The sequence below is a fragment of the Sparus aurata genome, chromosome 11, assembly GCF_900880675.1.
Source record: "Sparus aurata chromosome 11, fSpaAur1.1, whole genome shotgun sequence".
In the NCBI taxonomy this organism is placed as follows: domain Eukaryota; kingdom Metazoa; phylum Chordata; class Actinopteri; order Spariformes; family Sparidae; genus Sparus; species Sparus aurata.
Window position 1 is genome coordinate 28912546 of NC_044197.1, and position 22292 is coordinate 28934837.

At 40.7% G+C, this 22292-nt stretch overlaps 3 protein-coding genes across 7 annotated transcripts; 2 read left to right on the top strand and 1 right to left on the bottom strand.

Moving 5' to 3' along the window:
* The first annotated feature begins 863 nt into the window (after positions 1-863).
* On the top strand, positions 864-5160 carry glrx2 (glutaredoxin 2). Of its 5 annotated transcripts, none has more exons than XM_030433773.1 (4): positions 864-923; positions 2190-2253; positions 2703-2879; positions 4246-5160. In XM_030433773.1, exons 2-4 carry the CDS (start codon positions 2191-2193, stop codon positions 4408-4410), a joined length of 405 nt encoding a protein of 134 aa, XP_030289633.1. In that variant the 5' UTR covers positions 864-923; position 2190; the 3' UTR covers positions 4411-5160. The 5 variants fall into 5 exon arrangements, with proteins under 5 accessions (XP_030289633.1, XP_030289631.1, XP_030289636.1 ...); XM_030433771.1 differs by having other exon boundaries at positions 911-1138; XM_030433776.1 differs by lacking the exon at positions 864-923 and adding an exon at positions 974-996.
* Positions 5161-5388: 228 nt separating this feature from the next.
* On the top strand, positions 5389-14153 carry uchl5 (ubiquitin carboxyl-terminal hydrolase L5). The gene is made up of 11 exons (XM_030433770.1): positions 5389-5619; positions 6044-6107; positions 6181-6286; positions 6973-7098; positions 8851-8912; positions 9382-9512; positions 9750-9813; positions 10096-10198; positions 11996-12109; positions 12410-12508; positions 13792-14153. Exons 1-11 carry the CDS (start codon positions 5544-5546, stop codon positions 13834-13836), a joined length of 990 nt encoding a protein of 329 aa, XP_030289630.1. The 5' UTR covers positions 5389-5543; the 3' UTR covers positions 13837-14153.
* Positions 14154-19882: 5729 nt separating this feature from the next.
* rgs2 (regulator of G protein signaling 2) lies at positions 19883-22201 on the bottom strand. The gene is made up of 5 exons (XM_030432375.1): positions 22058-22201; positions 21827-21925; positions 21296-21357; positions 20898-21064; positions 19883-20764 (listed from the first exon to the last, which is right to left on the bottom strand). The coding sequence occupies exons 1-5, from the start codon at positions 22150-22152 to the stop codon at positions 20585-20587; spliced, it is 603 nt and encodes a 200-aa protein (XP_030288235.1). The 5' UTR covers positions 22153-22201; the 3' UTR covers positions 19883-20584.
* Between the last annotated feature and the right edge of the window lie 91 nt (positions 22202-22292).

Sequence of the window (22292 nt, forward strand, 5' to 3'; positions counted from 1 at the left end):
GTGTTGTTTATTTAGCAAATCTCTCAGGGAACTTTAACTGTTTATGGAGGGGTGCAGGGGTGACAAGGGAAGCAGGGTGATCCTCACAAAATGCCTATGGGATTTTTCAATTGGATTTGGGATTATTATAGAAAATAAGATCTGTGGCAAACAACACAAAGTTTATACACAAGTATATACTTCATACACTACTCAAAATGAGTTAGGGATACTGGGATATGTGTGTATATGCATGTATATGTATATGCAATAACCAAAATTATTCACAAAACAAAATCAAACTTCAGATATGTCACAGAATACACAAATAATAGATACTAAAATATCCCTCACTGATTTTGAGTAGTGTATTTTGTTCAGCAAGATAATCCTCACAGATGAACCCCAATTTAAAGCATAAATGCAATTACCAGAAGTAACAGTTAGGCTATAAACAAACTACACCACAGTCACATGACACAATTTAGCGTTTTACTACACCATACTATGGACACTTTACTATAAATTGATCAATCTATGTTGTAAAGAAAAGTAGTAAAGAAAAATGCTAATTTATTTCCAGCTATCAAGGTTTTCCTTTGGACACTGATCCAGTTTCTGTAAAGTGTTTTAGAGTACCATGCATTTCCCCCTAGAAATTTAAGTCTAGCCATGATTTGACACTCATAAAGACAATCTTTGCTGAGAAAAAAATAAAAAAAATAAAAAAAATTTCAATGTAGTCACAGACTTCTAGTCCCCGCTGTAAGTATACAGTCGAAAAAATGAACCCATTATGACTATCAGAATAATTGGAATACATTATGTAGTCACGTGTGTAATCAAATGTTTTGGCCACGCCTCCATGTTTGTCTTGTTGACGTTTTGGACGTTACGTTCAAACTGCGGCTTGCGTCAGAAACTACTTCCGGTGGTCACGTAAGGTAGGCTTCAGCGGACATAAACATTGCACACACACACGGAGCGAAAGTACACGTAAAGTAACAGCCAGGGGTGGTGTGTAGCTCCACAGCTGTGTGTACACTAACCGCATGTTTCATCCCGGCCAGCAGCTCGATTACTTTTTTGCTGTTTATTTTTTCAGCATGTTTGCTCGAGCAGGATGTCTTCCCAGGGTGGCATGGAGCGGCTGCCGAAGGTCATTCCCGCTAGCTTGTCTAAAAAGAGCTAGCTATTAGCTTGATAAATGAACTATATAACGTTACAGTTATGGAGGAAATACTGACACCCGACAAGACGTACTGTTAGCGTGAGGAAATTGTGCAAAATCGCTGGACGTCGTTGTTAGTTCATAGAAGTTAGAGAGGCTAGGTCGTCTTCGCTGCCGCGTGCACAAAGTACCTTTACCATGCCGAACAAGAATGTCTCATAATAACCTCACACAATTCACAGTTTATTCTTAGTGAAACGCCATATTAATCGACAAACACACATTGTTTGATACTACCACGACTCAACAGGTCCCTGTGGCAAATTCGGCATGCATGTTGTCTACCAACAATCCATTATTTCATAACGTTACAAAATAACGTTATTGGCATGCCTTTTGTTGACAACGTTAGCTAACCTTGCCTGTGCCATTTCCCACTGACTGGGTGGCGTTGTGCACTAGTGAAGCCATTCGGAATATTCTGATTTCACCGAATTAAGTACCGTAAGGTGTAACAGGTGTGTACCGAATTTGCAATGAGGTGGTCCCGCTTCATTAAACATTTAAAGCCACGTGTGCCAAGTGTTATTCTTTTTCACATTACCGTGCCTTCTTTAAATGGCCAGATTTCAAATGGAGTTCGGCATGTCGCCTATCGCCACATCAAATCTGAGCTAATTAGTAGTGCGAGTGAAGAGCATGTGTACTCCTAATCCTGGATTACCTCGCTCACAAACCTTAATGCAGTTGTAGACTGAAGTGAAACGACCGGAGAAATCAGTATTTAAGACCGTAAGAGTGGACATGGGTATTTTCAGGCCAGCAGTTATCCTCCAGTTAAATACTGTGTTTATGCTGATTACCATCGTTCAGTTCCTCTCTTGCGATGTCTTCGCTGGTTTAAGGTTATTCCCAGAACCTGACTATTCCGTCTTGTGTTAATCCTTGTAGTGTGTGTCAGTTAGATTCTAATATACATCAGCACACCGAATGCCTAAATGTTTCTCCATGCTTCCATATTGTGCTTTGTGTTTTTCAGAATGGGGAATTTTACATCTTCCACTACTGGGGGGTCCAGCACAGCCTGTGTACAGTATGTTCAGGTAAGGAGACCTTGTGGAGTATGCTGTGGATCGCTCGACAACCTAGTTTTGCCTGTGTTTGATCATTTTCCTGTTTGTTTTCATGTATTTCTAGATGCACTTGTCCAAATGTTGATTTCTTGCTTGTTTGTTGGTGTTTCCTACAGTCAGCCACCTTTTCTGGGGGTTGTGTTCAGTTTGTTCCATCACCTGTTTTGATGTTTCTATGTACATTTTTAAGTCAAAGGTCTGTGGACCCAGAAGTAGCACCTGTAACTCCATATGTGAACAAACTGTATCCAAAAAGTTACCACAGACAAAACCCTGAAGAGGATGAATGTATCCACTTCTGTTTACTCAATTGCTCAATTTGCCTTTGACCAGCACACTCACTCCAGATCCGTTTGGTGCAGTCTGTCTATGTGTTCGAGTGATATTTAATCAAATCCTAATCTTGCCTGACCTTTCAGGAAATGGTGGCACAGAACTGCGTCGTGATATTTTCCAAGACGACCTGTCCTTACTGCAGAATGGCCAAGAATGTGTTCAATGAAATTGGTGCGACCTACAAAGTGGTTGAACTGGACGAGCACAATGACGGGAGGAGAGTGCAAGAAGCCTTAGCTCAGATGACTGGTGCCAGAACGGTAAGAGCCTCGTGCTGTAACTTGGGATGGTAATTTAAAGGAAGTTGAGACGTTGTTATTTCAGCAGCTATTTAAAAAAAGAATCAAAACATGGATATCTGATGGTTTGTTTGTTCTGGCAGCTCTGCATTTAAGTTATATTTAGGTTGACTTAGCTAATATTTTTCTTAGTCCTGCAGCCAAGAATTGGGACATAATCTTGATCAAAATAGCTGAATCTGAGTCAAGAAAAAGACCAGGGGAAGCTGCATCTTTTTGACCATAGTCTTAAATGGTAGGATAAATGGAAATAAAAATTTGCTCGCAATGGTAATTTGAATATTTTGTATAACATTCATTTCCAGTATGAAATACTATAAATATAGGAACATTTACATGTTAGGAGTACGTTTAAACAGTACTTAACACTTAATAATGAACATTTAGGATCTGGGGTGACAATCACAATATACAAGTTCCTTTTTTAGAGCAAAATATTTTTAAAATAAATAAACATGTGCTTCTATTTATATGGTCATCTCAGTGTGTTTTTGCTCTTTTTCTGTACAACTGTCACAGGTGTTGGTTAGATTTACAGTCCGCAGGCACAGCTCGACTCTGGTCAAAGATTAACTTAATAGTAGTTAAAGGTTATAGTTGCATATCTGCCTTAAAATGTCAAAAAACTACTGACATTTGTTCATCGTAAAATAAATTCATTGTCCGTATATTAAAACAAGTGATTTTAAAATGACAGGCGATGTAAGTAAATGAGTAAAACTGGTAAAGTGATAACCAAATCCACTGGAAAACTTGAGCACAAGTACCGGTCAGCAAAACATTTAGGTTAATTTTGCAACACATGGTTGTAAAACATAATGCAAGGTGTTTTCCTCTTATGTTGCACTGAACAAAAAACAACTTTTTATGGTAGATTATGGAGTTCTCACAGCCTGAGGAAAGAGGCTGCTCTGTAGTCTGCTGGTACAGCAGCAGATACTTCTGTACAGCTTTCCAGACAGGAACACTGTGAAAAGGCCGTTGCTGCAGTGGTTGTTGTCTTTAGCACCCTTTAGGCTTTGTTCAAGTAAATACAACAGTGGTTAAAACTGAGGACGTTTCTTTTTCTTTCTTTTTTTTTTTACCTTTAGTACTAGTATTTACCTAAATTTGTATCCAACGTGATGAAGTAGCAGCTTTGGAGCACTCATTTTTATTTTCCGTGAGCTGCTTCAGCCAAATAATGAAGGTTGCAGTTTAAAACTATAAATTGAAATTATGAAATCAAACTTAATAACGTCAACGTCACGATATGAAGGAGAGTTTGCTTTGCTTTAGAAATACTCATCCCACTGTGCTAATGTTGTGGTATGATTTGTGCGTCCAGGTGCCGAGAGTCTTCGTTAATGGAAACTGCATCGGGGGTGGCTCTGACACCAAACAGCTCCATCAGCAGGGGAAGTTGTTGCCTCTGATCGAACAGTGCGCTCCCTGCTGCGCCGCGGCCGGCTCGGAAGGCTCGGGCAGCGGACAGTTCGAGTCGGCTAAATGACTAACCGTTCTTGTAGTCTTTTTCAATCCTGTTTTTATTCAGTGTTTGCTTGATCTCATGTTACAAGTTGTACATTGCTCGAACACGGCTATGTTATTTATATATCAAAGTGTGTCGGATACATGATTTTAGGCTATATACATTTTCATCCAGGGATGTACAGTATTGTTATTATTAAAGCTGCCATCTTTTAAACAAAACCTGTGAATAGTGGGACTGCTTCTCATATGTCTCTTTTGCATGGTTGTTTTATTGAACAATATTGCTTGCGGTCATAAAAAACCATTACCTCTTTAAGCATCATGGTGAACAGCACCAGGCTGTGATGTATAGACTTTGATTCAGTATCAATCCTCCGTTAATGTTTATTTAAGGTCATTGTCCATGTCGTGTAAGATTTAAACGTTGTTCATTCTATTTTGGTAAGAAATTGAAAATTGCATCTTTTTTTTAATGAGTTACTAGCGAGCTTTTTTGAAGGAATGGTTATTTTATTATATTTTTTTACTTGCTAGTCATATTTTCTACTTTAGTGTATCTGATTTTTTTTTTTTTTAGCAGTAACTGTGCAGGTGAATTACTTTTAAGTTGGGAGGGTGGTGGATATCCTAATGAATCTTGTAGATTGTAGAATATGTCGATTATTTTATGAATGTATCAAGTCATACCTTGTCCTGCACGTGTCTTGATGCCTTGAATGTTAATGATTATTATTAATAAAAAAAAAAAATGAATGGAAGTTTAAAATCAGCCGCCCACGTCTGTGCGTTTTTACTGAAGGGTGCTTCATTTTCACCCATCTCCTCGTAGGAGGGCGGATATTGGTCCGGGCTCACAGGAGAGCCTTTCTGTGGTTACACGTTTCTCATTGTAATTGTTTCGTTTGCAAAGGCTGATACTTTGAAATGATTATCGGAATGAAATGTTTGGAACCTGGGTTTTAGTCAAATATCTGCCGCCTCCTTACAGTGTACGCCGTGACATAAAACGTGCGCACCCACATTGCACCGCATCACGGTGAGGTCACTCCAGTGCTCCAGTTAAATTAGCTTGACTAGCGGGTGTCCTGACAAGCTAGGATATTAGCATCTTGTTTATGTGCACATTGGGTTAAGGAAGGAACATTGTGAAGAATGGCTGGAAGCGCAGGAGAATGGTGTTTGATGGAGAGCGACCCCGGCGTGTTCACAGAACTGATCAAAGGTTTTGGTGAGTGACCGGTAGCTTACCGCTAGCTGCCTATTCAGTGTAACGTGGCTAGCTAGCTAGCTGCTCTAAAGCTAACGGCAACTATAAGATGTATACTAACCATATGCTTGAAGAAAAAAGGACAAAAAATACTCTGTGGATGAAAGTATTTTAGAGGCTATGTTCTCTCAACAGTAACACAAACGCTGCATGCTTCCAAAGGATGAATATATTAATAGGCTGCAGTAGCTAACTTAATTGGGCAAAGCTAACTGGCTAGCATTACTCAGCGTCCAAAACAACGGCGCGTGAAAACAAACCCTCACTCATGAATGCCATTTGTTGTGTTTTACTCTGCTGTCAAAACTGCTCACTCAGTTCATCTCCGTTAACTCTTAGCTTGCTTAAGCAGATGATGTTTGTTTTTTTATTTTGTCCTTGTCAGGTTGCAAAGGCGCCCAGGTTGAAGAGATCTGGAGCATGGAGCCAGAGAACTTTGACAACTTGAAGTACGTTCACACTTGCAGCTTTACATATTCTCTTCTTAAGACAGTTTTTTTTAACGTATCCATTCCGTTGCAGACCAGTTCATGGGTTGATTTTCCTCTTCAAGTGGCAGCCAGGTGAAGAGCCAGCAGGATCGATCGTCCAGGATTCAAGGCTTGACCACATCTTCTTTGCAAAACAGGTCTGCTTTTAGTTGTGTCATCTAAAACACCTTACACACCGAGCCTTCTGATGGTTAGCATAACATGAATGTTGTGCAGCCTTAGCACAAATAACTATTATAAATTCAAGTCTATAGCAGAAAAACTTCTCTACTGTGTACTTGCTGGTGTTTTTCACTCATTACCTTAAGGCATATCTCCAAAAAAAAAAAAAAAAAGATAATGATTGAGCTTTAAAGTCCTTACCCCATATATTGACACCAAAGGGTGCAAGGTAACCGAGCTGACCAGAACAAAAGGGAAGCCCGTGTGTAAGCGCAAGTCCTTATCGTCTACAGTACAGAGTTGTTCAGCCTAATTGATATTGGATCAGATAATAAACTTGCGTGCTTCTTAATTGACCAGGCCTATGACATTAAGCACTCAGGCCACAACAGAGAGTGAGGACGCCTTCTCTTACTCTGGCTTATTCTTTCCTACACATCCTACAGAGATCTTTTGCTATATTCTTAGTATTTGCATGCTGTTCTCCGGTTTTAAAAACTTTATTTAACTTCACATGAATTGGCAGAGGATTAATCGTTCCTAAAATTGTTATCTGTTGCAACTTTAAGATCTTATCGTTCCATTTCCAATGTGCTAACATATGCAACGATAGTAGGGTTTGTTTTTTTTTGTCAAACCAATTGTTGTTTTGTGTTTTCAGGTCATTAACAATGCCTGTGCCACCCAGGCAATAGTCAGCGTTCTGCTCAACTGCTCCCACTCTGACATGTTGCTTGGAGACACACTGACAGAGTTCAGAGAGTTTTCACAGAGTTTCGATGCTGCTGTAAGTTCGTCTCCTTTTCTTCTTGAATCTCTTCAATTTATATTTTGCATTGCGCGTATTGCTGCAGGAATTGACTTGTCTATCCATTTCACAACATGGTTTTCCATTAGTGTACGCATTATATGAAAACCTTTGCCCTGTTTGTAGCAGTAATAACATCCATCCTGAGAGACCTTCTCACAAGTGGACAGCTTCGAGTGTTAAGTGTGAATGCAGCCAAGATGTATTGAGGACACACTTAAGATTTGCCCACTCAGACCGCAGTGTTTCTGCACGTGTGTCCTGGGCCACATTGACGTGTACTCGACCGATGTCCTCTGCAAAACAAGATGAAGCTACGACAGCAATTATAGTAGTTCACACAATGTCTTATCTGTAGTGCAAATTATATGTTGGGGCTCTCTTGACCAGTCAGTGTTAGCCGCAGATGTGTGTGAATGTGCAATTTGAACTAACCTAACTAACCATTGAATTAATAAGTGCAATATCACCAGACTCCCTTTCAAAAATCCCAACATTTTGGAGTGGTTCAGTGAGGAGAAATAAAAAAAAAAAAAAACATTTCTAAAAGGCGACGGCAAATTCCAAATCATTTGTGACTTCCTGTAAATTCAGCATTGAAAATGTCGATACGTATTTTTCTTCTTGTTGATAAAAAGTGTCATTTTGTTGTGGCATCGCTGTACCAGCCTGTCTGCTACTCTGTGTCAGAATTGTGCCATACGTGTCAACATTTAGCAGCTTTATTTAAACAACTTTATAAAAGACAATAGTTTATTAACTGTAACCTATCAAATCTTACCAATACAGTCAGCAGTAACCAATATAGGCTACTTCTTTGTCACGGGTGGAAAAAATCTCCACATTTCCTTTTCAAAAAAATCAGTTTTTGTAAAGGTTGTGAAATGCTGTTAATGAAAAATTCTCAGTGATGTCGGCCTTCTTGTACATTTTCTTTCTTTGTTTAAGAACATTGTGTCCCCTTTTGACCCAGTGATGTGCGTGTTTATGTACATATACAGTAGAGCGGGGGAAGTGACAGCTGATTACAGTTGGTCACGCAAAATGCACATGAAGACACATTCTAATGCCAGGCGTCAACTTTAGAGCTGTCGGCTTGTGATGGGATCACCGGAGACAGAGGATGTTAACACCAGGTGTGAGCAGGCTACATGAACCTTCCACCTTGAATGATCTCGGCGTTTGTCTTGTTACGCAATAAGTTATACATTATTATTACCCTTTCAAATAATGTTAGAAGTGCTTTCCCTCTGGAGAAGTAATTAACTACACCAGCTTTCATCTCTAACGCTGATCCTCTTACCTTCAAAACCGCGATGACTCAGTCGTCTGTGGCAAGAAAATTCTGACGAACAAGGCGGAACGGGTTTGTGATGCTCAACTCCTCCTTTTGGTTTGAAAAAGACTTGAAGTAGAGAAAACTCTTCTATGAAACAAAGCTACTTATTTTATTTTTGTTTATATGTTTTAGTCAGTTAAAAAATGGCTACGAGTGACTAACAGCGTGGCAAGAATCGCTATTTGTAGAGACATGATGAGGAACACGTTAATTTTTAAAAATGTGTAATATTTAATATTACTGAAATTGAAAACCCTGATTAGATCCATGACTTGTTAATTGAAAGAGGAATGCATAATGTGTCCCATGCAGCCGTGCATAACACTGCTGCATCTTTTAAGGAAAGGGTTATACAGCCAGCATGCTAATCCTGCATCTCCCGCTCTCCCCAGATGAAAGGTTTGGCTCTGAGCAACTCCGAAGTGATCCGACAAGTTCACAACAGCTTTGCCAGGTAAGCTCCCTCTCATATCATATCCAGCCGGAGAGGCTTTGTTTGATTGGCTTCATGTTATTTTTAGCTCTTCATTCTAAGTCAGTGTTTGGTCCATTTGTTGCTAAAGCACCAGTCTGTTTTGATGAAACGGGCAAGTCTGAGGTGGATCATTTGTTGGTTACTTCAAAAGTTGGTCTGTGCTGATTCTCTTATTTTATAGATGGCAAATAAAACATATCAGTTGTTGTCATGTGAAACTACTCACAAGTCACTTAATGATGAAGATTTAGTACGACAATCATCTTAACAGCTCTGTGCATCACATTGACTTATTGGTTTAGATTTGTTGTATGTTTATTATCTATGTGTTCGTCTCTGCTTACCTGATTTTCTCCAGACAGAACAAAAGCGTCATTCTTGCTGCGTTGCATGATATTTGCGTGATTCTGATCTTTATAATCGTGCGTTTTTTGTTTTGTATTTCTAGACAGCAAATGTTTGAGTTCGATGCAAAGTCGTCAGCGAAGGACGAAGACGCCTTTCACTTTGTGAGCTATGTTCCTGTAAACGGCCGACTATACGAGTTGGACGGGCTTCGAGAGGGGCCAATTGACCTGGGTAAGCAGAAAAATGTTATTTGTTATTTTTCTTTTATTGCTTTATGTTTAAAGTCCCTCAGTGTTAGGTTCTGCTGTCCACAGTCGATTTTCTTCTTGCTGGCCGGTGCCCATTTCCACTAAAACTGTCTGTTTTATGATGACTTACAGTGTGTGCTTTCACTTACTATGTACAGACACCTGCAGTATTATTTATTTAGTAAAAAGTGCCTTATTATTTTTATTTCTTTCTCACCAGGTGCATGCAACCAGGATGACTGGATCAGTGCAGTTCGCCCAGTGATCGAGAAAAGAATACAAAAGTAAATATCTTTCTTTACTCATTTTAAAGTATTTTTAGGTTCACCGAATACTTTCTATTTGACTCCTAATACGAAAGAGTGTATAGAATATATGCAGTCACAACAGTTTGAGACAACCTCTTTCATTCACCTCATTTGACTCCTTTACATTTTCTATGGTTTCTTATTTTATGAAGCCAAGAATGTATTCTCACTTTCTCTCCCAAGTACTGTACTACTTATATTTGTCTTGACAGTGTATCATTCTGTACTTTAGTGAAAGTGTATCGTTTCCCTCTTCAGGTACAGTGAAGGAGAGATCCGGTTCAACTTAATGGCCATTGTGTCAGACAGAAAGATGATATACGAGAGAAAAATTGCCGAGCTCCAGACCCAGCTCACCGAGGTGAGTGGGAGCAAAAGAGCCGCGTCCAGCACGGACGTGACGGAGAAACATGTACTTTTTCCACTCTGTCGCTGTGAGGCTCAAAATGTGAAATGCGTCAGTTGTCAGCTTTCAGAAGCGAGATCATAACTACATTGCGGTCGAGTAAAAACAAAACGGCGTCGGCTTTGTTTTGGACTCCCTCCATTCATCCGTTTATCATGTTTGTCACGTTGTATTTATCCACCAGACACGATGTGTCAGAGGCAGCTGCTCTGGTTTTGATGAAACCGAAGTGAAATGATGCAATTTGCAGCAGAGTTGCGACATTTAGAAAATAACACTGATGCACCCCTACAGTGGATCATGGAGACCTCAGAATAGTATGAGAAGTGGCGGCATTTATTCAAACATTGAAATCGGGGAAAGTTGATGAATATTTTGTACATTTCCCAATTTTTGGGATTATGTGAAAATGTTCATCTTTAAGCCGTTTGTTGCATTACATGGTAGGTTTCATGACTGTTGAAAGAGGTCAAAGAGTAACGGCATCGCAAGCTGATTATGAGGTGATGTCGGAGGCGTGCTCTGTTGCACCTTTCACCTACCACACCTAACAATGATGTCAGGGTGTACCGATCACACTCTGAGCACACATCTGCATTTCTGCTGTGCGGTTAAACAGCCACTGGAGGTCAGCAAACACAAGCTTTAACTGTGTTTCCCGACAGCACTTCAGAATGAATTCTGCAAGTCCAAGTTAGACATCAGATCAACAGTGAAAACATACTGTACATGCCAACATATCGAAGGAGTGAAGTATTTTCTGCTTATGACATTATAGTCACATTCAGTTAATCCAGTAAAAGTTATTACTTATGAAACTCGTACATAAATTATTGAGTTTCCCATCCAACAACGCAGAAGTCCTGCTGGCTTTAAAGAGGTGTTTCACTGCTGGAAAGTTGGCCCTTATATAAAAGAGCTCTGCCTATGCAGTAGAAGGGAAGCAAGTGTATGTTAAAGTGGTGCTACTGCTGTGCTACTGACAGCTCTGTAGTTAAAACATTCTGACCTCCTACTAGAAAAAGTACAATGGAACACCACTCAAAGTCATAATTCCTTTTTAAACTCCGAGCTAATCCATCTACCCCCGACTTCATGAAGGAGCAGTTCTCTGACATCACACGGCAATGGGCACATGGGAGAGGGGCTAGGATGTATTTGGAGACAACAGTTTTTGTATCCATCTTGTGAATGAAATGTTTAGATACATTTACAAATATATAAAAGTGCGTTTTCCATCCTGTATTTCGTTTATATATGGACGGAGGCCGCACTGCTGAGGGTTCACTTGTGTATCCACTCGTGTGTGTGCACATGCTGAAGAGACATCGCTTCGTTGTGGTCAGCCAGGTTCTTTTTTGTTAACTTTCGCATCGTGCAACTGGAACGCTTTGACTTCCGACGGTGGAAATTTCAATTAGGAAATTCCGACCGCCGTAGTTGACAGGATCGTGGTTCATATTTGATCAGCACTCATTGTTTACCGTTACAGTTTTTTTCAACCTCTGTTTTCCTAATACAAGAAAAGGTTCCTAAAAATACATTTCTGAAAAGATTTTAGGCAAGAAAAAGTGTCAAAGTGTCCTCGGGCAAGATACCCAAACTGCTCCCGATGTGTGCCTTGCATGGCAGCCACCACTATCAGTGTAATTATGTATGTATGAATGAATGCAAGTCGCTTTGGACAAAAGCGTCTGCTAAATGTAAATATCTTGTTTATATAGAATCCCGTTTTTCGTCTTCTGTTCCCAGGATGAACCAATGGACACAGACCAGAGTAGCACGTTTCTTAGCTCCATCCAGTCAGAGATTGCCAAGTACCAGCTCCTTATCGAAGAGGAAAATCAGAAACTTAAAAGATATAAGGTGGGTTTCTGCTCAGCCCCACTTTCCCTACAATTACATGCTGTTTTTCATGTGACATTCACTGTGATGGAAATACAGGGAAACAGCCCATTAACCTGTAATGGAAATGTTTTTTTTTTCCCTTTGAGAAATACCTTTTGAATAACCTTGAGTGCATTATAAATGTAGAGGCTGTGTTTCCTGCTGTGTTCTCAGCCACCTCTGAATGTACTTAAATCACAGAGGTCCTGTTCATTTCCTTCCAACACAAAACAATGCCCAGTTTTCCCTCACTTGTTGGATTTATGTGTTTCTGCACAGATTGAAAACATTCGACGAAAGCACAACTACCTCCCTTTCATCATGGAGCTACTGAAGACACTGGCAGAGTACCAGCAGTTAATACCATTGGTGGAGAAGGTATGTTTTTTTTTTTTGTTGTTTTTTTCCCTCTTTCCACAACATTTACTTTCAGTTCATGCGTGGCATGCTTGATGTTTAGAAATGTCATTGCTTTTAATGAGATATCTTGGTTGCCACCAAAAAGTAGATAAAATTAAACTCTCGCCAAAAAGCAACCGAGGCTTTATTTGGGATTGAATACGAGTCAAACCTTTGTGTAAAAGCACAATTACGACGAAAGAGGCACTTTTAAGATTTACCGTAGTTTCGTTTTCGGGGAAGCTAATTTTCAATGGAGTGCTAGGGGCACTTTTACGCTAGCATCAAAATCGCTATTTTTAAAACACTAAGAAGACTCGACACAACATGAAACTTTGCTCGTAGCATCACCAGGGTCTCTACACATGAACACCAGCATTGAGAACATTGTTTGTGTACACAGAGTTTATGAAAAAGAAAGTTTTTGGACAACTCACGTTAGCAGTAGCATCTCCGGCGCACCGCCGTCTTGGCAGACAAAAAGTGTTGATCCCCGAGTGCGACCTAACAGGCAGGAGAGTAATGGTGGACCGCTCCTCAGGCCTGCCTGTTAGGTCGTACTCGGGGATCGACACTTTTTGTCTGCCATGACGGTGGCGTGTACACAACAATGGCGTGTACACAAACAATGTTCTCAATACTCGTGTTCATGAGTAGAGACCCTGATGATGCTATGAGCAAAGTTTCATGTTGTGTCGAGCCTTCTTAGTGTTTTAAAAATAGCGATTTTGATGCTAGCGTAAAAGTGCCCCTGCACTCCATTGAAAATTAGCTTGCCCAAAAACTAAACTACAGTAAATCTTAAAAGTGCCTCTTTCGTCGTAATTCTGCTCTTACACAAAGGTTTGACTCATATTCAATCACAAATAAACCTTGGGTTGCTTTTTGCCGAGAGTTTCACTTTAATAGAAACTTTAAAGGACAAATAATGAAAGACTTTAATCAGTGAGGAAGGTCTCAGGAAGGAACAATAATCAGCTAACATCATGAAAATGCCGAGGCATAATTGAAGAGGCATGTGCTCAAGTGTTTATTCTGTCTAGTAGAGGACACGCATGCCATGCCTAGTGCATGAATAAGATTTTTTTTAATACGATTTTTCTGTAAGGTATGTTTTAATCAGCTACAGTAATTAAAATGAAATGTCTGGAGTGTATGTTTTTTTAATATTGGTGACTGGAGCCATAAAAACAGGTTTGTTGACCAGTTCCTTTGTAAATTCTGGACTCTAATAAAGATGTCTTTGGGTTTTTCCTCCCCAGGCGAAGGAGAAACAGAGTGCCAAAAAAGCCCAGGAGGCCAAGTGAACAACAGCGCACACACACAGACACACACACATACATCCAGAGCCCTACAGTCACTCTTTCATCACTGAGCCACATACAGATACTGTACATCATCTGTCATATTCATAGTGATGACCATGGATGATCTGCAGCACCTACTCACCAGGGCATCCATTAAGAACTGCACTGCAGGTGTAGCAGAGAGACTGTCTGGCAGAATACTCCCTACGTGTGTCCATCAGCTCTAATGCATGATAGAAGGAAAAAATGTGCTCAAATTATGTTCTGTCTTATTTTCATAATAAAATGTTTAGATGTTTGTGAATTGGTTCATAAAAGTTTGTTTGACTGATTTTATTTAATTTTTTCCCGCGCATCAGTCCATTTTAGAATTGTCTGCATATGTGTTTTTACCTGCATGCTTCTAAGTTGTCAGACTTTGAGGTAGATCTTTGCTTCCACCTACTGGTGAAGCGGAGGAAAAACAAGGTTTGTATTCACAGCACATTACTAATAGCCACCTGCTAAGCCTTGTCTGTTTATATGGTTAAACTTTTATTTGGTAAGGTGAATATCAAGCCTTTTAAAAACTTATTCAAAGAGAATTTCAGTATGTTTATCCCTGGACCCTCAGTGACCTACAGGTACAAAAAGTGTTGTAATTGGTCCAGTTACTGCTGAGCATAAAATATTGTGGCACCGTACGCTACGTCTCTAAAGTCTGCCCTCCATCTCACTCCTGTCCCTGTACCTCCGCATCTGCTTTCACAGGTGATTTTAAGACCAGTGGAAAGAGTGGATTTTTATTTATCGTTAGTTTGAATTAAGTGCGTTTTACAATGATACATTTACAGGTTCTGTAAATGGAGCCTGGTGGACTTGGCGAGGGCTGTAGCGGCTGTTTCTGGTTAAACAAAATCCTTAAATGAAAAGCTCAGTCTCTGCTGGGATCCTTTCTGTAATACTGTCAGACATTTAAAATCCGAGTCTGAGACGAGCACTTCCAAGGCCCGATCAAACAGAATGCAGTATTTGCAGTGAGCGTGTTTTTTTTTTTTCATTCCAGTTGTTTTCCATGGGCAGGGAGCATTTTGGGCACTGCGTATTTTAAGATGCGTCGGGCGCCTTGTGTTTTTGCAGGAGCAATCTGAAAGACGAGTTAAAAAAAAAAACTTAATAGCAGAAGAAGCACCTAATGTCAATGTCAAAATTTCCCTGACTCCTCCTTAAATGAGCATAATATTAAGCCTTGAATTGACTATCATCCAGACGAAGCTCCTGGACCAGCTGTTGATACTCCTTGTGATTTCTTCTCAGATCACTTGTTTCACTGTGTCCCGTGTGCTCCGTTGTAGCCAGATCTCTTTTATACAGATGTTGTTTATTCACAAGGTTGCTAACTCGGAAGTTAACCATTTCAAGCTAGCAAAATAATAAGGCACAAGTACTGTAAGTGTACTTCACAGCAAAATCATAGTTATACTAAAGACGTGTGTTTGCTTAGCAACAGTGAAAACAAAACAAGAAGGCGGCTCACTGCACCTTGCCTTTTGCAACCTGAAAAATGTGCCCTGCCTGATTGAGCTCTTAGTCGACCGTGATTGTCAGCGTTGCCCCTGAAGGAAGGAACCTTTTAGTCATTTACACTCGAGGCCCGGGTTTTAAAAGTACTCGAATTCCTCTTTCAACAATCTCGCATTCGAATCTGCGTTCAACTGTTTGTCCTGATGAAAGCACGCTGGCGAGCTACACATTCCTTATAAGTGCATCATTAAGAAACGGCTGCTAAAGTTTTGTGACTTGTGTGTTTTTTGGACAATTTCCCGTTGCAGTGTGTTGATGTTTTGAACGTGGGAGTCCGCGGCGTTCCTATAAATCAACTTCTGGTTCCCTGCAGTACAAAACAACCACGCGCACTCGACGTTCGTGTCGTGCTTGAACACGGCGTGCCCCCCGAAAGCCCATGTAGTCTGACGCAATTGCAGTCTGTCCACCAAAGTAGAACGTGGCCCTTTTCTATTTTTGGCTCCGGTGTTTACATGCACACCTTAAGTACTCATTGGATCGGATCCCAGTAGTCTGTTGCCAAGATCCTTCACTGCAACAAATGAAAACTCACAGGTTTTACTACCAGCTCAGAGAGGGAACAGTGTGTCTGAGTTCAGCCACGCGGATGAGCAAACAAAAGGTATTCACAGCGTTACAGCTCTGCAGGGTGTTCACGAATACCTTCACTACCTCACATGCACCGACGTTTAACATGGCAATTATCAGCTTTTTATCCTTTTGTTCTTGACGGACGTCATATAACATCTTAAGGTGTTTAGGTGCACAGTGCAATTATGTTTATAAATAGCCAAAGAGTGCTGCGTAATGGAATGTGCTGCGTGGAGCTACTTTGAAGGTCACGGAAGGTTTATTTGCACAGCTCAATATAACGCACAATGTCTGAAAGAGCTTCTTGAGGCCCATAAAAGCAGTGGATCCAAAAAAGAAAATAACATTAGCATAAAGGGTACAACCAATAATTGCATTCTGTGTTGATTCTCATCTGAGTAATAAGAACCCAAGTTGGGGGTGAAATTGACTTTTCTTTTGGCCAACAGTCCAAACAACAAAACTGTCCCATTTTACAATGATGTAAAACCGAAAAAGCAGCAAAGTTTAGAGACTGCAGTCGGCAAATAGTGAGCATTTTTTGTTAAAGATAGAGGTGATTTAATCTAGGATTAAATAGATTCAGCATTCACAGAAAAATACCTTTTCCTCCAACTGCCAGATGTACAGTAGATGTGAAAAAGACATTTACAGAAATGCAAAGAAAGTGAAAAGAGTTCATACGAAATCAGTCCACGAGTTTATAATCCAAATAAGACCTACAGCCATGCTGGTTGCCATACCATGTAAGGGCAGAACTGCGCTTTGAGCTAAATGGAAATGTCAACATGCCAACATGCTCCCAATCACACAACTAACAAGCTGTGTTTTAGCACATTTGATTAGCACAATCACCATCTTAATTGCTGATTAGCACTAAATACAAAGTACATCTGAGGCCAAAGGGAATCTTGGTGCTGCAGGAATCTGTCCATAAACCACTTGACAAAGTAATGTTGTAATGGCACCAAATAACAAGTAATGCGATTCTGGAGTACGATGGCTGATTGCTGAGTCTCATTGCCGGGTCGTCAGAGAATGAAAATGCTCAATCCCATTTACAATTTTTTTCCCCCCTACCCCTCGTTTTCGAGCTCCCCCACATCCCTCAGAGCAGAGGCAGTAGGGGAAATCTTCCCCTATGAAATGGGACCACCCCTTCAAGACCCTCGCATGTCATCAGTTGCCATTTAAATGACAAACTAGTGTGCCTCTGAAAAAAACCCTCCATTTAGAGGACCCTAACACTTTACCCTACTCGTCCATCCCGGCGACAACTGAAACACCCTAACCCTACTAGATGTGAACGCGCAAAACCAAAGTGTCGGTATTTATGCGACCTGGGTATGAGGGGAACATGGATGTCTGGAGCTGACTCAATGGCATTCCAACCAATAGCTGTCAACACATTTCACGTGGTGTAGCTTTGACGGGACCACCAAGGTCAGTTGTCTTAATCCTCCGGGGAGCAAGACTCATGATGTCTGGTAAGAAAATATCATGGCCGACCATCGAATAGTTTTTATCCAAAGACCTCCAACGAGGCGGACCGACCGACCAGCATTGTGGGAGCCGTGCTGCTAGCATGGCCTAAAATGCAAAATAATCCATTATTAAGAAAGCTACATTCGCATACTTTTTTTCCCAGCTGGTCTGGGTTTCAAAACATTGATGTTCCGACCACAAAGGTAGTCCCCTGACCTGTAGGCAGCAGAGCATACGGTTCTGGAGAGCTGCCGCTGTAACAGATGATCTCATTACACCTCGACAGCAGGCCACAAGGTCTGAGCGGAGAGCAGGAGCTGTCAGCCTGTCAGGAGCAACGTCCGGGTGTCTGGCCACTGTCAGCCGCTACTATGAGTTCACGGCTGGAGACGGCCTCGGTATCAGCGAGCGGACACGCGGCGGGCTGAGGACTCTCTTTGCCGTCAGTCATTGTGTTCTCTCCCCGTCTGTACTTACAACCCTTAACATTGTTACCGTACGGGAAACTGGGTTGCGATGACGTGGCCCCCATCAGCTGCACTCAGAGGAATGCGGTGTACCAGAAAGATGAGGAATGTTGTTTTTGTTGTACAGCTGAACACCGAGCACACTGTCTCTGAAAAGATGTCAGTGTGTACCGTTAGTGAACGTGTCTGACCTTTCTGTTAAACCGAACACCCGAAACGCACCACATTTACGTTAAGCCATTTCTGGTGTTGGTACTCAAGAGAGATAGTAATTTATGGTCAGTGGAAAATATTACTTCACTTTGCTTTAGCGATAAACAAGTTAATTTCGGTCCGTCTGAGCAACCTGTTAGCCCACGCTGGCCCTGTCCTTAAGAAGGAATGAGGCGTTTTAGTGTGATTTAAAGAAGTTCTAATCAATATTTTGATATCTGCAATTGATCAAATAAAACCTGGTTCAGCACATTTCGGTCAGCACTTTAGCTTTAGTGAAAGGTTTCGGTCGTCTTTGTTTGAAAGGCTCCAACTAATGTTCTGAATCACTTTTAACACAAAGTCATCTCCAGCTGCAGCAGGAGGCAGCTTCAAGCAAAAAACACTAGGACAAACCCTTTGTGTATTTTTTTCATAAGGCTTTTCTTCTTTTAAGAGTTCCTTTCACATTTTATTTTTTTTTTTTTCGCATTTTCAGTAGCCACCGTAGGGGGAGTTGAGGCGAGGGGTATTCAGTTGGTTGCAGCTACACTGCCGCTAAATAATTCTACACACTGAGCCTTTAAAAGGAAAGTGAATAACAGACGTACAGTCTGCAGGGGGTCAGAAACACGACACTAAATAAATAACACTGTATAAAACTGCTCACAGCTGCTCATGCATAGACTTGCTCCTCTGTGCTGTAGTTATCTTTGGCTGTAGCGAGTACCTGCCGTTAGCAAGCAGCTCAGGTAGTCAATCGCTGCTCATTACTCATTTAGGTTGTACTTACTTTATTTCGATTTTGCACTGCGTATTGTTGTATATTGTATATACCTACGTTTTTACTACAATTTTGTTACATGTTATATTGAGTTGCTGTTTGATTTATGTTAAGTTAGCCTCTATTTTATTTTTATCTTACTCTATTTTATTTTATTTATCTTATCTCTACTTTCTCTATTTTCTTCTTTCCACTTTGTATTGTAATGTTTGTATTGTAACTGTTGCACAGTAATTTCCCTCGGGATAAATAAAGCTTCTTAAATATTGAATCTTTGCTGAGGGAGCTGGAATATTTTCACATCATCCTCAGCGAAACGCTCATTTTGTTGAGGTGATCGCGGACAGACGCTCCAAGACTGTTTTGGTGAGTTTGGTTTTGTTTGTGTCGACTTTGAATGAAGCGTGTTTTAACGGCGAGTGAACGCGGCAGTTGAGCTCATCAGGGTTCAGCAAAAGAGACAAACTGCAATTCAGACATTTGTATTTTTGTGTTTCATAAAGACAACAGGTGTAAAAGTGTTTTCTCTCTTGACAATTTGTACATTTATTGTGGAAAAGCGCGCTGCTTTTACCTCTCTCCGATTAAACCCCAGGGTTTTGCAACAGTATGGGCTAGTACATAGAACGTTAGACAAATTCTGGCATATTGTCAACGCTGTTTTTTTTCTCCAAATTCTATTGACAATGTTTTTAATAATTTCAACTGAAAATCTTGACATATCATAGAAATTGCCCCTTTAAGCAGATATACGCTGTATAAGCGTTAATGGGTGATAATATGTGTGTGACCAAAAAGTCAATGACCAGTTCAGTGTGCACTTCAGCAGTAATGTAGACTTCATTAGGCATAAACTAGACTATGAGAACTTCGATCTTGAATGGTTTCATACACTGTTCTCAAATGTCAACAGTTAACTTCCTTCCCTTGAGCAGATGATACTTCTGCAGTGAATTCAGAAAAAAAAAGCACATCAGAGACATTTCTGTCTTGGAGAGAACATTTTATTTCTCTAGCAGTCCGGCTGCCACAAACTTAAATTCACATCCAACACGCAGAGTCACTATACATACAATACATGCGATTCTCACAGTAATTTCAGACCGAACACAGTCTGCAATGCAAATTGTGAATATTTTTATATAAATTAAAATTGCACTTTTGTGTAAAATCCAGCACAGCAACATTATGAGTGACAATCAGAGTCTTCAAGTGAATACCAGCGCACAAGCACATCTCACATCACAGTGTTCAGTGTACAGAGATCAACAGTGGTTTCAGCTTTAAAATGCAGTTACACTACAGCAGCTTTTCGAGATCTGCTTCGTCGCTCAAAACACCAAATTCTAACAGCGTGTAGTAAAGAAAGTGCAGGTAATGACCCAGCAAAGAAAATGGAACTTTAATCCCATCTGGTAGAAACGCTCTGCGTACCGCCTGCAGCAGCATCCAGCACCCGGCCTTATCGTCCCAACTTCATTGTTGAAAGCTCTCAGCAGGATGGAACGGAATTGGCTTCTGTTTTGCATTTTCCGCACTAATGTCGCCGCTCAGGATTTGCATTGGGGTCTATTATCCGGAAGCGGTGCCTGGGATGAGCATCATCAGCCGTCTATTTACGCAGTCGCAGCGGTAAACAAATGACTCCAGGACGAGTGTCTAGTTTGACTAGGACTTATTGAGCTCAGCCCTTTCTCCTGGCGCTGGCACACAGTTCTCTGTAGAGGTCGGAGTGGATAAACCTGGGGTAGGAGTTGTTCTCCATCAGGCTGTAGACTTTCCTCTGAGCTGCCAGGAAGCTGGTCGCAGTGGGCTCGTGGAGACTCTGGGTGATGGCATTTTTGGTGTGGAAGTCCAGGTTTATCTGTGACCGGAGAAGTAGCAATCATGAGCGTTCGGATCCAATGTTTAATGAGGAGTATCTTGTACAATTATAGAAGTTGAAGGCACATAAATTCTGACCAGCAAACTAATGAAACATAAGTGCGTGCTGTTACCTCTTTTGGAGCTTCATTTTTAATGAACTCCTCGTAAATGCTGTTGGCCTTGGAGAGCAGGTCTTTGGAGGACGTGTGGTTCCTGAAATCCTCACAGGCCGTCCAAAACTCGATGTTCTCTTCGCAGAACTCAGACTTGAGGAAGATGCAGAAAGCAGCTTTCCCATCTGTGGCGGGGGAGGGAGGGAGGGAGGGAGGGAGGGAAGGAGAGAGAGAAGTGTTAAAGATGAGGGATGCATCGCTGTCTGCCCATTTAGGCTAAGTAAACTAAGTGCAAAGCCATTACAGCCTGTTTTATTGAGGCCAATAAACTGCTTTCATTAAGCGCACAGTTACCGCGTGACCTTTGAGGCTCTTTTATGTAATCGCGCACCAATAGTCCGGTGAATGGTACTTACATTTATAACTGAGGAGTGTGTCAAGAGACTGCGCCCATTGGTTGATCTCATCAGCAGTTAGCCTGAGGGCAGAGAAGAACAACCATCAGAAATAATTGTGGATAAGGTATTAAAGTTGCATAATCCATATATATATATATATATATATATATATATATATATATATATATATATATACAGTTTTCAAAATATTTAAAACAGCAGAGAGTCTTCCTCATATATATTAAGATAATACATTTCAGACATACAATCATTGTGATCTGTTTTGGTTTATTTAATCAGGAAACAATATAAACATAACTTGCATAGAAAAATATACAAGATGAAAAAAAGTAGTGCAGGTAAGATCAAGTGTGTATAATGGTACTCAGAGATGAATAAAACATAGTCAGTAAAATCACATCAACTATCATTTAATTCTATATTTCAAATGAAGCTGTAACTGCCACGAAACACAAACAAGCTGCTGTGCACACAAATGAGATGTTATGTAATATGAACGCAATCCTTCACGTTAGAAAAGGTTCTTACCTGCTAGATCTGTTTCTGTTTGTAATGTCTGTTTGTAACATCGACTGGGAAGAGTTTTTCTTCAAGAGAAATCTTATTCTGTTCCTCCAGTTTTTCCTCCTAGATAAAGAAGAATACATAGAAATCAGTTCAGTGTTTTATGGCAGAGTAATTCTGGTTTTATCTTTTTTTTTTTTTTTTACAAGATCATCATAACCAGAAACATTGTCCTTTAAACACCTCATAACTTACTTTATTCCCTTCTTCTCAGTGGACAGGTCAGTGGGTTGCATACAGTCAGTGAACGCCATGCTTTGGGATGACAGACTAGTAGAGATCTCTCTCATGGTTCGCTCTCCTCTCCTGCTCCCTCTTGACTTGTCAGGCAACTTTATAGTTTCCAGCCACGGAGCAAGAAAGGCGAGAGGCGGGCCTGGTATGACGGATCTTTAACGCGATTGGCTCTTGCTGTGTAAACAGCAATTCG